Source organism: Pangasianodon hypophthalmus, chromosome 29, assembly GCF_027358585.1.
Source record: "Pangasianodon hypophthalmus isolate fPanHyp1 chromosome 29, fPanHyp1.pri, whole genome shotgun sequence".
Lineage (NCBI taxonomy): Eukaryota > Metazoa > Chordata > Actinopteri > Siluriformes > Pangasiidae > Pangasianodon > Pangasianodon hypophthalmus.
The window spans coordinates 9,106,483-9,123,330 of record NC_069738.1 but is presented as its reverse complement, the minus strand read 5'-3'; the positions used below and the strand labels follow the sequence as shown (position 1 = coordinate 9,123,330).

General features: G+C 36.1%; 1 protein-coding gene across 10 annotated transcripts in view; it reads left to right on the top strand.

The window, feature by feature from the left end:
* The window catches only part of adgrb2 (adhesion G protein-coupled receptor B2), a 394,590-nt gene extending 378,801 nt beyond the window's left edge, over window positions 1–15,789 (top strand). For 8 of the 10 annotated variants that reach the window (XM_053231516.1, XM_053231523.1, XM_053231522.1 and 5 more), the window contains 2 exons: window positions 8,731–8,784; window positions 11,596–15,789. In XM_053231516.1, the coding sequence (XP_053087491.1) occupies window positions 8,731–8,784; window positions 11,596–11,775 (234 nt within the window). In that variant the 3' untranslated portion in view covers window positions 11,776–15,789. The remainder of the gene's footprint in view (window positions 1–8,730; window positions 8,785–11,595) is intronic. The other 2 variants (XM_053231519.1, XM_053231524.1) reach the window with 1 other exon arrangement.
* Window positions 15,790–16,848: the final 1,059 nt, after the last annotated feature.

The following is a 16,848-nucleotide window of genomic DNA, read 5'->3' as shown; positions in this document are numbered from 1 at the left end:
CAAATTTTGAGTTCTCTGAGGTCTTACTTCCCTTTTTCCTACTGTTGAGATACACCAAAAGCATAACGGATGGAGGAGAACAAAATTACCAGCTTTGACTGCATGAAGCAACGTTTTTTTTGTCCCTATCAAAGTAATCCACAAACTCAATCTCCCAGCAAGCACTGGGGCCTACAGATATGGCTGCTTCGGACTTCACTATCCAGAAAACACACGCGCACACACACAGACACACACACACACACACACACACACATACACCCCTGCTCTCAATCACCGAGCTTCTAATTGAACACACCCGGGATCAATCAGCCTCACACACACACACACACACACACACAAGCACCCTTTAAAAAGAGACTTTCATTCGGTCATTCTCTGCGAAGTATATGCTCAGTTTACCGTGTGTTCTGACGATATCGAGCTGTATTTTCCACTGTGTGTGTCTTCTGTGGTTTGATCCTGTTTCTGTTCATAGTCCCTGTGTTTATTGCCTGATCTAGTTGATCCTGTTTGCCGATTGCCTGATTTTTTTCCTGGTTTCGGACCACGAGTTTGCTCAGTGTTTTGAGTTGTTTGCCACGTTTTCATTAAACTGCTCCACCTGCAACTGCATCTGTCTCAACCTCCATTCTGAGACAATGCCACTTTAGCTATTGCACTTATCTACTATCATAGATATAAGAAAACAAGTGTCACTCTTTAAACTGTGCTTCCTGCCTAATGACAAAACTGCTGCTAGCTACTACCATAGATATACACAGGAAAACAGCTGCTATAATTCTTCAATCCTCCACCATATTGATTGCAATCCAAATTTTGTATTTAGCCCGTTACATAAATATATAATCAATAGGGATATTTTGATTAAATGTAATTCTGGTAATTATCTCTGATTTTGTTGTAGGCTAACTGTAGGTTTGGACGAAAAGATCATAAACTAAGATAAGACTGCCTGGGATCTTTTTCATCGTAATTTGCAGGTTACCACTAGTGTGTTTGGGCTCAAGCTAATTTGTCATGGTTACAAATTAATGTGTTACACACACTTGGGTGAACTAGCACAAAAGGGAGTGAGACAAATTTTAAATCCATTGATACAGTGGGAGTGTTGATTCATTTTGGTTCAAAATTGGATGAGCTTTAGCATCTCCTGAATTCTCCTCTTAGCACATAGCCTGCGATAAGACAGTTAATTATTAAATCTTAACAACAAACATAGTTGTTGTTACTGCAGGCCATTTCACACCAAAGCGTTTTTAAGTCACTCACAAACTATTTTAACTAGTGTTAAATCCACACTAGCTGTAAACCAAAAAACGCATGTGCATAAATGAACTCCGAAGAAATCCATCCAAATCAATTTTAAGTCCAAAACCCATTATAAATTCAAAATTGTTGTGTTAAAATTATAAGTATGTTTACATAATATTCAGCAGTGTCAATGCTGTTAAAATGCCAATGGCATTATCAGTCAATTAAGCACTTCACACAGTGTCAGAAATCCTCTCCGGAATTTCTGCTGCATTTTCACTTTTTCTCTCGCTTGACCTTCTTTCTCTCAAACGATCTCAAAATGATTAAAAGCACCAACAAATCTGCATATTCACACATAAATACGACTGTGAATGTGTGATTGTTTTTCGCTATTATCGTTATAGCTGGTGTGAAGTAGATGACATAGATAAAGTACTTTGGCACTTGAGTTTAATTCTCCCTTGTGAATGCTGCCATTCTGACTATATTCATTATGTACCTTCTGCGTGTTTCTCATTAATGCCTTTTGATTTCTGCATTAGTCTGGTATCTGTATATTTAACCCTTTGCATTGTTGATTGAGGATTTTGGACTGTTCACATTCAAAACGATGCACAGAATTGTATTCAAGTTTCTGTCTTTATTACACTACCACTAAAATATTGATATTGATGATGATCTAAGTGATGATTTCACAGCAGCACACTTAACTATTCGATAACCTCATGATAATGTATACATTTAAACCCAATCCCATTTTTACATTTTGTGCCGCTCTGTGCCAATTGCACCAATGGTCACGAAGATTCCAAATTATACAGTGCTGTGATTTTACCCCTTGTTTGCTACTGTATACAAAAATAGGGCCCTCACTATTGAGAAAGCATTCTACTGTTATTGTTACATTTAAATTTACTACACAAATGATAAAAATAACCATAACAATAGCTGAATAATTATAAATTACAATAATAAAGATCCCAAGACAGTTAATGATATATTTTTAATTGCATAAAAGGAATCAGTAAAACCACAATTCTGAATTTGAGGCTACAGAATCTGATGCAACATGACATATGCACTGAGAACTTTATAAGGAACACCTGTAGGCCTGCAAATTCATGCAATTATCCAGTCAGCCAATCACATAGCAGTAGCGCAGTGCTTGAAATCATGCAGGTCAAGAGCTTCAGCTAAAGTTCACATCAAATATCAGAATAGGGGAAAATGTCAACTCTGTGACTTTGACTGTGGCATGGTTGTTTCAGCCTGAAAGGCTGCTTTCAGAAACTGCTGATCCCCTGGGATTTTCCTGACAATAGTCTCTAGAGTTTACACAGAATTGCATGAAAAACAAAAAAAGAAACGTCCAATGAGCAGCAGTTCTGTGGGTGGAAACTCCATGTTAATGAGAGAGCAAAAGAGAATGGCCAGACTGGTTCAATCTGACAGGAAGGCTGTGGTAACTCAAATAATCACTCTTTACAACCGTGGGGAGCAGAAATACATCTCAAAAAGCACACACGTCGAACTTTGAAGCAGATGGTCTACAAGAAGACCACATGGGGTTCCACTCAGCCAAGAACAGGTTGGCACAGGTTCACCGAAACTGGACAGTTGGTGACTGGAAATAGTTGGAAATAGTTTTTGTTTGGTGAACCTTTGCTCAGTGAAGCCTCAGGGTCCTGTTCATGGCTGACAATAATGAGTTTTATCGAAGATTATGTAAAAATACATGTCAAACAACATATTCATCACAAATTGATTAAGTATCATAGTTTTAGCCAAACATGTAGTGACAGTCATAGCTACAAGCTGACCATAATAAGGTACATTATGAGTTACAAACTGTAAAGTTTGGTAAATCTACTCAATCACAAATCTTAAATTAATCTAAATCTTACCAAATATCACAAATGAACAAAGCTTAGAACTTACTCGTAGTTAAACAGAGAAGGTAAACAGTAATAATAAACTATAAACTCATTTACCAAGCCGCTTAAAACCTCAGATCCCACAAATACAAATTGTCACAGCTTTGTTCTCTTGTTTTTGTGCTGGCTGTTCTTATATCCAAATTCTTCATAGTGAACAAATTTAATTTAAAGTCGCTCCTTTTAAGATGGCAGTGTCTAATAAAGCATCTACAATTTCATATCTATAGACACTATATCATATAGCGCTATGATATATCGTCAATATATCATATAGCTTATATCTTAGCCTAGGGGGGCTTTTTTGATTCAACAATGGCAATCAAAAATCATTCAGGAAACAAATATACTTGTACCGTATCTGCAGTTTTGTTTGCCAGCATTTTCCCTTATGCTTAGGCTCCCTTCCCTTAGGCTCTGTGATTGCTCTATAAGTCGTTTTGGACCAAACTGCAGGTAAATTGCTTAAACCAGAATAGAGTTGCGACTGTAGACATTTAGAGAGTTATAAAATGGATGCTGGGTTAAGTTTTTTTCTTTCATGGCTGTTTTTTTTTTTTTTTTTTTTTTTTTACTTATTTTTCTAATTTTTAACTTAATATCTCATTATCTCAATTGACTTTTTGACTCCATAAAATGTGAATGTACAATGTTCTAGTGTCTGCATTTTAAATGAAACAGACGAGTAGCAGCTTTGCCCCCTGGGAGTTACCATAAAACCTGTATATACTCTACTGTGTCTGGTTTCATGGATTGCTTATAATAATCAAAACTTCAAAAATTAATTTCATTATATTACATTAGATGTATATGTATATGTGTCAGTTGAATTCCACTAAAACAATGGGGCTTATTTACTATCTGGGACACAGCATATAAAATAACATTCGTAAGCTAATATTTAAATTTTTCTTATTGATATTACGTCAAACTAATGAGATATTCAGTTGTAATAATGACATAACATATCAAACTTTGCTTTTTATGTTGAAATAATGACAACACTTGAAGGTCTTTTTTATAGCCTGTGGTTCAGGGCTTCCACAGTGATGTACAGAAGCCTTGAAGGGTAAAAAGGGAAAAAAATAGTGATAATGTGTTATTCAAGTGGTGTGCAGAGCCCAGGGCTGTATATTTGCTGCAGGGCTTGGGCTGAGGGAATATGGCAATCGAACCAAACATAACAAGCCTGCGTGTGAATGACAGCATAGTAAATTTAGTATTTCTTAAGGACTTGACTTGCCATAGTTATTTACAAGGGATTATTTCTCTAATCATGCATAGCTCACACATCAATGTCATAAGGTCTGTAAGAGTCTCGCAGAGTCCCACAGGGGGCTGTGTTGTACTGGCTAGATGAAGTCTGTACACCATTCTCAGCCAGATCTTCCTCTCAGACTTAACAGCGAGCGTAGTGTAAACAGTGGGCACATGGCAAAGTGAAATACACACCCAGAGTAAGTCTGGATGCCCACTGGTAAATGGTGAATGAAGCTGGGGTATCTGTTACTGATGTGGAAATATGTGCCATTCTTGTAGAAACCTTGCTGTTTGGGAGTAGAATTGGTTTGGACTCTTAAATATGCTTGTATGAGCAAGAGTGAGTAGGTGTATATTAAATATTACAGACTCTACACAGGACAAGCAATTCTAATTTTTAAGGAACAAAAAAAACTTTTTTATAGAGCATATTTTACTAAATAAATCCAACCACGATAACAGAATTTAGACAGTCAGTGTTCTCTTTCATATTTTAAATAAAGGTACATGGATTGTCCACAGTAAACATGGACATACACGGTTTTCTTATGATGGATATCACTGATTCATTGGTTAAATCCCAAATTTCTGGAGTAACTGTAAATCTGTGGAAAAAAATTCTCTAGAACCTTTGCATTATGCTTCTCGTGATTGGAAATTGCTAGTACATCAGGCTGTCTAGATGTTAATTTTGCAACAGTAAACTGTGGCTATTACCTGGTCCTCCTGTGCACCAGTTTTTCAGTATCAAGGGCATTAACCATGACAGTTCATGCTTCCCTGGTATATTTGTTTAATTCTTGAAGCACTTAATGGTGCACAACCACAAGCCAGCACTACATGGTAAACAAACAGCAAAGTCGCACAGTGCATTAGAGATTAGTACCCCTGATATGTCGAGAAGTATTTATGCAAACACACCCCGAGCTAAGCTTTTTTAATACAATGCTATGCTTCCCTAGGAGCAGTGTTGTATGAATAAGATTCCATGGCAGACTGAAAAGGAATCTTTTCACTAAAACAAACTGTGTTGCTTTTCACTACTGACATGCAGAAAACATGGCACGCTGAAAAGCAAAACCATCGCATCACTCTTACATTGCTCAATCTCTCCAGTGAAAAATAATCAGCAGAGTATTTCTTTTCAAAAGACATAAATGCTGACTTTGTCAGAAATGAATGCATTGCATTTTACTTTCATCAATATGTTGCAATCATGCCACACTGAAAAGTAATCATTATTCAGTGACAGCACTTGGCAAAGGGCCTGAAAGCATCATTTTTCAGGAGACGTTACTTTCCATATAATGGAAGACTTTTTACAGTTTCTTATTGGCTCTTAGTTTCTTCATTCCTACTGCACCAATTGTTGAACCCCTAATCAATGTATCCAGAATTACTACTAAAAGTACTTACAGCTCATAGCAGGTCCTAGGAGTTACATTAACAAATTTCTTTGACTTTCTTTAATCAAGGTTTAGGATCAGCATTTGTCAGTAAAAATCCTTCCCATATTTTAGGACAGTATCATATCGTAATTATGTGCTTATGCTGATGTTCTCCGTTTGGTTCCTCTTACATAGTGTATATGTTTAGGTATTTTATTTTTGTGTTGTGCATGTAACATATGTGGGTGTATGTTTTGCCACAGTGTATATTTACAGAAGATCACACTGCACAAGCTGCAAATCTCTAAAAGCAAGTGCATGTAGTATACAGAAATTACTCCTTTTGCATCCAAGGGCTGTTCGTTTGAAAGAAAATGAATCATATGCACAAATATTAGACTATGATATTCCTCTAGCTTCATTTTTAGAAAAATATTACATATGAAAAAAAATAATATTAATAAAGTACACAGCTGTTGTTGAAGAATATTTGGGAATTTTCAGTGACCATTTTATCCTGGTTGGGTTTGATGTGGATCTGGAATCTTTCCCGGGACCAAGGAAGGGATGCCTAAGGGATTACAATATAATTAGAAAATGTGACGTAGAATGGACCCTTTATAGGTTATCCACATGAGGACATGGTCAATGACTTTAAGTAATGACTTTACTATTGGTATTTGGCCAGGAAATGAGCAAACCCGGAAAGAAACGGCCCTTGCAGTCATAGAACGATGGTTGCATACATAACCTGTTCTTCTCCTGTTAACCGTACTTGAAATCTGTCAGGCAGTTTGTTTATTTCCAGACAAGTGGTAGAGAAAATGGCTAAATAAATCTGTGATTTTTTTGGACTTGTGGGTGTTCACCCTATTACATTTATTTATTCTATTTCACTACCACTTGTCAAGAAATAAACAAACCTGTTGGCAGATTTCCAGCTTGTTCAGGGTTCAGTAAATGGTGAAGCCTAACACTCTAGAGTCACAAGAAAATGAGCACACATATGTACACCAGGAAAGATATCTGAGATAACAAGTACAGTAAACAAGAGCATACACACACTCCTTCTCCCTCTCTCTCTAACTAACACACACACACACACACACACAATGTGGGCCAATGGCAAAATGGGTTTTCAAAACAGTTAATCTTCTTTAAATGCTAGAGATTTTTTTGTAACTTCTTGTTAATATGAATCAATTTTTTTTATTATTATTTTATTTAATCCAATCCTGCAATGGACTGACATACCATCCTGAACCCAGCCACTGAAACCTGTGCCAAATCAAACATGTGGACCGCTGTGGTGAGCCGCTGTGGTGACCCCTAACAGGAGCAGCCGAAAGAACAACAACATTGACGTACCATCCTGCGTGTATTCCCACTTTACGCCTAGAATATGACCCTGACCAGTATAAAGAGAGAGGATACAGAAAATAAATTCCCAACCATTGATGATCAGTGACAGTTGTCTTTTAAGGGTTTGCTTGCATGTCTTCAGCTGCAAACATACACTGTGGCAGAATCTGCACCTGTATATGTTATTTGCAGTATACAATGTAATGAATATGCTACACAAAAATATAACCAGATTGTAAGTTAATGACATAAGAACAATGCAGTGCAGGTTTTGCTTTTCAGTGTGCTTTTTTTCTCACAAATGAAAATCATTTCACATTATTTCACTAGCCTGATTTCACTAGCTTGATTTCAGCCTGATTTTCAGCTTGGCATTGAATCTCCATAGAGTCGTGGGGAAAACAATCTAAACTACCAGTCAAACAGCCTATAAAATAAATACACATCATATTAAATAGGCTAAAACATATTTTTACATTACGAATCATTTTGAAGTGGGCCTGTTTGCACTTTTTTATTTTTTCTGCTTTATGTATCTAAAAATCAGCTCGGGCCAAATGATAGACAGCTCTGCAATTTCCTGCAGCAATTTTCTGTTCAGCCGTATTCAGCCCAAGCTAAGTTTAGCATATATGTTAGACATATGTATGGTGTCTTATTAATTGTGGATTAATAGGAATGTGAGGTACAAATGTAAGAAATACAGCTACATTTAGCCAGCTTGTAATTAAACCTTATATGATAAGTGCTAGCTAACTATACTACTAATATTAGGGATCCCTTGGGGTCAAAGTTGGTACAACACACAAATTAGACAATTAGCTTCTAATAATTAGTTATTGAAAACAAATGGAGAAAGATTTTTAAGGTCTAAATGGTCAAGCAATCATCACCAATGACACTGACCCGGATAAAGTGGTTATTGAATATGAATGGATGTATGAATAAAGTGGGCAGACTGATGCTGGATAATGTTTTTGTGTGTGTGTGTGTGTGTGTGTTACACAATGCAGAAAAGTTGACTCAAGAGCTTGAGAGAACAATTCATTTTTGTTTTTCATCATAAATAATGGAATGATGTTTGGGAAAAATAAATAGTCTAAATTCTATTGATTTGATAGTGGTCGATATTGGACTTTTTGATCCTTGTGATAATGAGAATGAAAACAAAAAAAAAACTGACACAGTCCTTTAACAGCTGGTGTTAACTGGTGTTAAATTAGGGCCCAGGAAAATACAAACAGGGTTAGGTAGGCTGTTTGCCTTTTCCTCCATGCAATGCTTCCTCCATGCAGTCTTCCTTCTAGCGGGTAGATGTGGTTTACGTGTGCTGCAGGGAATCAGCACCAGGTCTCTGCTTTTATAGTGAACAGTACTGTCATTTTCATTCACTGACTGAGACAGACCAGAGAAAAATGATAGAGAGGGAGCTCACAAGCCCTCCAAGACTCCACATTCCAAAAAGAGACCATGCCAGTGACTGTGATTCCCCATCTTCTCTTTCTCTTCCCTCCTTTTTCCTGCAACAGAGAGAAAAGCGACGAAGCATTTCATCTGCCAGTGGTGAAAAGAACTCACTGAGTGTAAGTAGTGAAAGAACTGACAGGGAGAGATGGGTGGGAAAATATACGGAGTATGGTGTGGAATCATTGTGAAGCACCGAGAGAGAGAGAGAGAGAGAGAGAGAGAGAGAGACAGAGGCGGCTCTCACAAGCAGCGTAATCATATTAGCATGCTTCCAGGAATGAAGTTTGGTTCCAATCCAATATTAGCGACTCTTCAGCAGTACAAAATATTCCTTCTCCAACATTTAATATGCAAATTGTCTCCAGGATCATAGCTTTTGTATCCATTTTGCCAACTGTCATTATGTTACGTTAGAGGAATGGCAATAAGGTTGCTGTCACCCCCTGGTGGTTAGACAGGTGCACAGTGCAGTGGTGTGGGGATTACCGAAAGCAGGTTTTATTTGAAAAAAAAAATAGAAAGAAAAAAATCCAGCTGCATACTCCTTTTTATTTTGGCTCCCTAGAATTCTGTATTCATGTCTTTTTTGTTTTGTGTTTGCAAAGATGTCCGTGTTTTAATCCCCGTCATTCTGTTCGCAGTCCTTTCTTACAAACCAGATCACACTGAACCACAACACTACACCTCATAGCACACACAGATGTGTACCACATACAGTCAGCAGGGATAGAGGAAAATGACTCATAGTACATGATAATCATCAATGATGTCAATGGACAGCATGTTTAAGGAAAAGGTTGATGTTGATGTAATATCACTATATTACTAACATTATATTACCATTTCAAATATACAAATATTAAATATTTAATATTGCCATATTACCATTACCATGTCTATACAGTATCTATAAATAAATGCAAAATGTATATACTTAATGAATAATGAAGTGCATGTTCAGTGGGAATGATCATGATACCCAGGCAGTCAGATGTATTACATGTTATATTACAAATGTTATGTAATATATATGTGATGCATTTATTATGATTATGCTCTGTTATGGTATGATTCAAAAGGTTGAGTCCAACAAACTGAATCAATTTTGAAAACATATTATCTGAAATTATATTTCCTGAATAGATCATACAGTATATTTGTATAGTCAAAAAAGACAAAAAATTTGGTTAGGATTAGTTATTAGGTGACAAGAGTTAACGCTGTGTTAGGAGCATGTATACATTGCCATTTGCATTCACTAATGGTGTATATATTCACAAGTATTGGTATGTGTTCAGCAGTTCACCAGTGTCAGAAAAGTGCAGATTTGGAATAATATATGAACAAATCTGTGTCTGATTCATGAACCTGTCAAACAACATCAAAATGAGCAATGATTTGAGCCGCAAGCTCCCCCACTAGTCACTTATTTACATGTCATATGCATACGCCATGCACCGATTTACCCTCATATACATCTGATTTACACAACACGTGCCCTAATTTATGGAGGCATTGTGATACTGGTCCAGTTAAAAAAAGTAAACAACAGTCTAACAAGATAAGTGGAAGATCTGAAGAAAGAATTAAACCTAAGCAGGAAAATAGCATTCAGTTCAGGTGCTTTTGTCTGAGACTGCTGCAAATATAAATACAGTCATTGGAGTATACTTTGTTTTTGTAAGGCTGTTCAAGGCCGACTTTACAAAAAACTGAACCGTTATCCTTTTCTGTAGTAATACGAATTCTATGTTTAGAGCTTGAATACTGTAGGTCAGATTTAACTGAAGTCAAAGTTTAACCTTTAAACTTATAAATATAGGTGAGCCAAGTTTCCATCCTGGAAATAAAAAGTCCTTAGTTCATGTAAACAAAACACTGAAAGAAAGTATTCACAGAAAATCAGACTGCCAAAATAATACAAATTCGGTTTAGTATTTATATGAAGGTCAGCACTTTATTGTGTCTCTTGTATACTAATGTCCTTGGTACGTAACTGAAAAATTAATCAGGAAAGTTTTGGGCCATATTCAGAGCTGGGAACTTAAGTTCAAAGGTTATTAATATTTACTTAGGGAAAGTTGAGTAGCTGAGTACCACTTAATCAATAGTTATTCTTGAGGTCTGAATACTGATGTGCACCACTCTGAATTTGCTCCTTTACGATCAAATTTGACCATATACAACTATGATGATTAAGGGCCAAGCTAAATAAATACGTTTTATAGGAGGGCTTCTGTAATGATTAAACAATGATTTGTTGTGGTTTAAAATGATTTCTTGTTCATGCTAATACTGGCTTAGTAAAATTTCAAATCAAGTTACTGATCATTTATAATATAAAATAGTTACGTGTTGTGGGATCAAAACTTTTAAACCCTTCTAATTAAGGATCAGGGTTGCCAGGGTCATGGATTTTACACCAAATTGTAGTTTGAAACCAGGTTTCAAGTGATTGTTTCTTGGGCTAGTTTAAAAACAGTCAGTGGTTGGCAAGATCTTTTTAAAGCAAATAATACGAATAAAATCTATTAAAATATTCTGCAAGTATAGGCTATGACAAACAAAAGAAAAGTGTAAGTGCAGACAGTGTATCTACGATATACAGAACCATTTCTGTTGTAAGATATATTGCAAGGTTTGGGAGAGGAAATGGGGATTATGGAGTGGACAATGGTTGCAGCTGGTGATGGTAAACTTGTTTCATACATACAGATTGAGAAAAAGAATAAAAATGTTCTGGGCTAGTTTGAGATTATTTATGTGTTTTTGAGATGTAGTTAGGCTAGAAATGTTGCTGAGATCTGGCAACCCTGCTAATGATGCAGAAGAGATGGTACTGCCTATATACAGCTGTAGTTAGAAGTAGTAAGTAAAGGTCTTTTCTAATGATTTTTTTTTGTATACATGTGTATGCTTACACACAGGACAAGGCCACAGCAGATGAGCAGCAATCCTGGGACAGCTTTAAGACAATGACAACCGAGCCATCGTCCGGCTCCGGCGGACAAAAAATGGATCGAGTGGAGCTGCACAGTAAAGCCTGGGATGCTTCCTCCGCAAACACTCCTGACACATCCGAGGGAGACTTCCAGACTGAAGTGTGAGGAAACACACACACCGAAAGGACACACGCATAAATGGAATGAGATTTACCAAAAGGAGAATCTATAAAAGGATTATACATTTGTTTACGAGAATAGACCATTAAAAAAAAAACTTCTATATTTTCACATGGACACTTTCAGTGAACAAAAACGGGGCTCGGAGAGTATATGGGAAAATTTTTAAAAAACTGTTTCTGAAATGTCTTGATTTTACTCTGGAAAGGATTCTCTTTCACACATTTGGAAATTTGGAAAAAAAAAAATATTTCTGCACCATCCTTTTTATAGAGATTTAAAAAAAAAAATACCCCCGTACTCATGTTTCGCACATGTGATCGGCACCATAGGATTTTGTTCCACCTTTATGTCCTGTCTTTCCTAATAAATGACTCTCTCTGTTTTTGGGGGAAGGGGGAGGTTTAACACGATTCATTAATAGGATCAAGAATCAAACCTCTTTTGAAGTTGTCATTTTTATTTTTTGGATTTTTCCCAATATTGTTTAATTCATTTGCTTAAACAGTGGAAGATTAAAAAAAAAAAGATTTCTGTGCAAGTACGGTTTTATTCCTTCTGCGACTGTGTGAATGTTTTTTTTTCCCCTATGTTCCATGTTTTTTAAATTTATAGGAGTCATATATTGCGTGTTATTCTAAGTCAATTGCATAACAAAAGATTAATAATCATGAGAAAAAGATATATAGTTTCAATTTACCCTCCCTTCTGTTCATCTCAGCTGAAAACACTCATGAAGATCCCATTTCTGCTAGATAAAATGCAGCCGTCCTGCAGTATCACTCTGTAGTATCATTCACCCGCTGCTTGAAGTGCTTATTGATTCTGCGTTGATTCAGTGGCTGCTATCCACTTAAAATGGAGGAAAATAAAGTCTGTTGCCAGTGACCCTAAACTATCTGTTAGCGCAAAGTCCATTTGTAATAGAGGCTCAATAACGGAATGTAAAAGGCTAAGCTATGCCATAACAGCAGAGTCTACATCAGCAGGGCTGAGAGAGATTTATTAGCCCTCATGAGTACCTCTTCTCTGTAGTGAACTCATGCTAAAGTCATATGAAAGGCAGGAAGGTCAGAGGTCAGATCTCAACCTCGACCCCAACAAAAAAAATGGAATACAGCGATTTGGTGATCGATTTGGTCAAAGGCATCATTTGCTTATGCTCTCAGAAATAAAGGTACAGAACTGTACTTTTCCTTGTCGCTAGAAACGTAAAGTACTCTATACCTTTGAAAATAATTGAAGGTACACAGTTGGAGCTTAAGGACCACTGATGTAATTTTAAAGCCATACATACACCACATGCATCTTCCCAGGTGAATGTTCTATAGCCTACTAAATGTATAAAAGATGTCCCCTTAATGGTAGCACACCAGTGACAGTGAAAAGTACAGTCTGGTACTTATGTAAAAAGCTTATGACAGTCTGTCTGAAAGAAGTCTAATTTGGTCCACAACATTGACAGAAAACATACCTGCTTCCATATTTTTATTAATATACAAGGTCTTGTAGTCAGAATTTGTATAAATCACCAAATAACAAGAATACACAATTCAAATTCTTTGGACTTTTGTTTGTGCTCCCCTTGTTAATGTTGAATCTTACAGCTTTTTTTAAGATAATTTTTTTTTAAGTTTGTGTAGCAGTCTGGGAAAATTGAGTTTTTCAGCTAACAATATACTTTGAAATGTATACTTTACGAAAACATAAATACATTTTGCCATAACAATGTGGAAATTGTTTTTATTTAGGCTACTTTATAACCTTGCTTTGGCTGTCTGCCTACAAATGCAGTTTAACAAAGTTGAACAAACACAGCGGTAAAAGTCAGTCTGAATAAAAATGTCTACAACTTTGCTAGCTATTTATGATGTCCTCACAGTTTGATCACATTTTCATGCAGTTACAAGCCATAGTGAAATGAACATAAGCCTTATCAGATATCAGTTTGTCTTCAGATACCAAGTGTCAAGATGTCTACAGTGCTCCTGCACCATCACATCATCATCAGAATAGAGAAGAGCGCTTACACACTGTACAGATGACAGTGGACAACTTTTTTCAAATGTGTCAACAACCTAATAAAAAGGAATTAATAACAAGAAATTTAGCCAACAGAAGTGTGAAGAGACATAGACGAGACTTGTGTTTAAATGCCGTGAGTAACTTTTACTTCAGGTGCAGAGACAGATACTGATGTAGATGATGCTAATAAAATAAATTAATAATAATAATAATAATAATAATAATATCCTATTATACCCTTAAAATTCTTTAATTTCATAAGTAGATTAGGTTATAAATGTAGTAGTGTATGAATGTATAAACTTAATGTATAAACGTTACTTGTGATTGAGATATACAATAAGAGACATTGTTAGTTCAAGAAAATGTAGTTTTCAAAATGTCAAAATTTGATCATGTGAAGGGTTTTCCCAGACCGCCACACACTCTGCCACTTTTAACTCATCAGCTTTTTGGATGTTTGGCTCAATGTTGTATGCACTAGTGGAGCCATTATTACTAAAAACTACTGTGGCTGTCATACGCTAATGCTATATGTTTTGTACTTTTGATAAGCCACAAAGCTACAAAGCCACTCCACGGACCCCTTGTGGAGAATATTCATTTACTCAAAAAGATCGTCAAGTTAAACAATATTATGCTTGTTAGAGTTCCGATAAATTTTTGCTTGTGTTACTCCTAAATCCCACAAACAACATTAGCAACTTATGTAAGTTTTAATCTAACCCTGCTAAACCAAAACTTTTTCTGTTTATGCTAACACCGCAGCACTGAAGGCTCAGGTTTAATACTGAACTGAGTATAGAGGTCATTTTTGTTTCCTCCTTCCCACTGCAACTCATACCAATTAGGCCAGTTGTGTAGGCTGATGTAACCACACATGGAGGCTCGGGGAGAGAGGGAGATAATTACCTTTGGGGCTGACAATTTGTCCTGACATTTTCCTGCTCGGTGCAACAACCATCTGCTCAAAGATCCCTGAAGTCACTACATCATATAGACACAGACCACAATACAAGACTGCGCCATTTTGACCTTAAGAACTCATCTGCAGTAATAGAGAACGTGTCACAGGAAATAACACTTTTCCCTCCACTGTGATTAAAAGTGCTTTCCTCTACAATTTGCCAACAGGGTGAAGTGATCATTTTACACACCCTCAGTTGAACTAATGCTCAAGCCGACATTGCACAAGTACTTTCAGTCTTTTGTCAAGTAAGAGCACTAAGCTAGCATTAGCATTGCTTTGAATTATAAGAGCACCAAGGTAAGTACGCTTCACACACTTCTTGTTTCTTTTTAATACATGACTTATATACTCCCTTCTTTTCACTAACAGTGCCTATCTTTTCATTTTTACACTTTCTTTCTTGTCACTCTGGTCTTTATTTCTAAAACCGCATGTACCTTGGAGTGTTTTTTTGTTTGTTTGATTGATTAATTTTTTTTTTTTTTTTTGGTAAAAGTGAAATGTTCCATGCATTAAATGAAACCGATCTCTTTCAGATTACTGATTCTAGCCCTCGAAACTGTATTCTCAATGACTTTAACCCAGACTGCCCCTACCTTATATATATATACTTGTATTGATCTTGAAAAAGAAAAAAAAACTTGAGAATTGCCTTACAGTATATTTTATTTTATTGAAATATGTATTTGAAAATGTGTGCATATGCGTGTTGTGACATATGATTGACATGAGTATGCAAACAAAAGCTAACACAAAAAATAGCCCAACATGACATTATATATATAAATGTGTGTGTGACCTTTATTTTCCCCCCATATTTCATCTTGTTTGAACCCGAGGCTTCTTCCACAACCAGCGATTTTCCCCTAAGCTACAGATGGCTGTCAGAGAAAGTTCCCTTTGCCCCATTTCTGTTTTTTTTTTATACACACAAGATTGTACAAAGTAGTCCTTTACTGTTTTCATAGAGTGTCTTTTTATATGAAAATAAATTTTCAATCTGATGTATCAGTGTCTACTTATATTTTCTCATAACAATAATGTAGATATCGTGTATACACCATCACAGGCATAAATTACATTAGATCCTTTGCTAATTGGGACAGCATCGGCACAACAACACAATTTTTTTTCCAACTATTTTCAGCCATCCTGGAGTATAACATGTGCTTTAAACCACTGACTTCCTCATAGTAATTATTAATTTAATCTTCACAATCATAATATGATGAGAAAATTCAGCTTTCCCTTCATGCAGCTTTCCTCCTGTGATTAATCATCATAACCCACTTTTTGTTCTGTTCTTTAGCCAGCTAACACATGACCACAACACACTACAGTCAGCAAATGAATAAATATTCTGACTTGTCCAAAGCTATAAAAAACAGAATATTAAGAACATCCATAACAGTGATCCTAAAGGACAGTGTGCCGGCATCTTCCCAATTAAAGCTGCATGAGGCAACTTTGAGATGTAGTTTGCACACGTTGTGCCGACGTTGGCTGGATACGTGCATGCACGCGCGTGTGTGTGTGTGTGTGTGCTATCTAGAGATTCTATGCAGGACAGTATAGCAACTACATTTTCAAAGCAATGCAGTCAAAAAAAAAAACATCTAATTAATTCAGTTTTAGGGCAAATCTGTCAGAATTTGTCGCACTAAACTCATACACAAAGGTGTGAATAGATGAGGACAGTTAGATTTTTAGAGTTAATGGTTGTAACTTTACTTACAGCTTCATTTACTGTATACAACATGCAACAAAATCACATTTCCTTTTAATAATCTTGTTTTCTGATGTACACACACAGTATGTTAAGAACATGAGCTCAAATCGTGTTTATGTGAATTTCTGTTGTGGACAGTTATGACTTGTTTTAACTACACTCAGGACAAAAAGGTTATTTATGATTTATCCACAGTTGTGGATTAAAGAGTTATATTCAGACACGACAACTTAATTTCAAAAGTATAAATAATACAAATAGTACAATAAATAATAATTTTATGTATATAAGTAACTTAAATGTAACTTCATTTAATATCCTGTGATGGTCAACA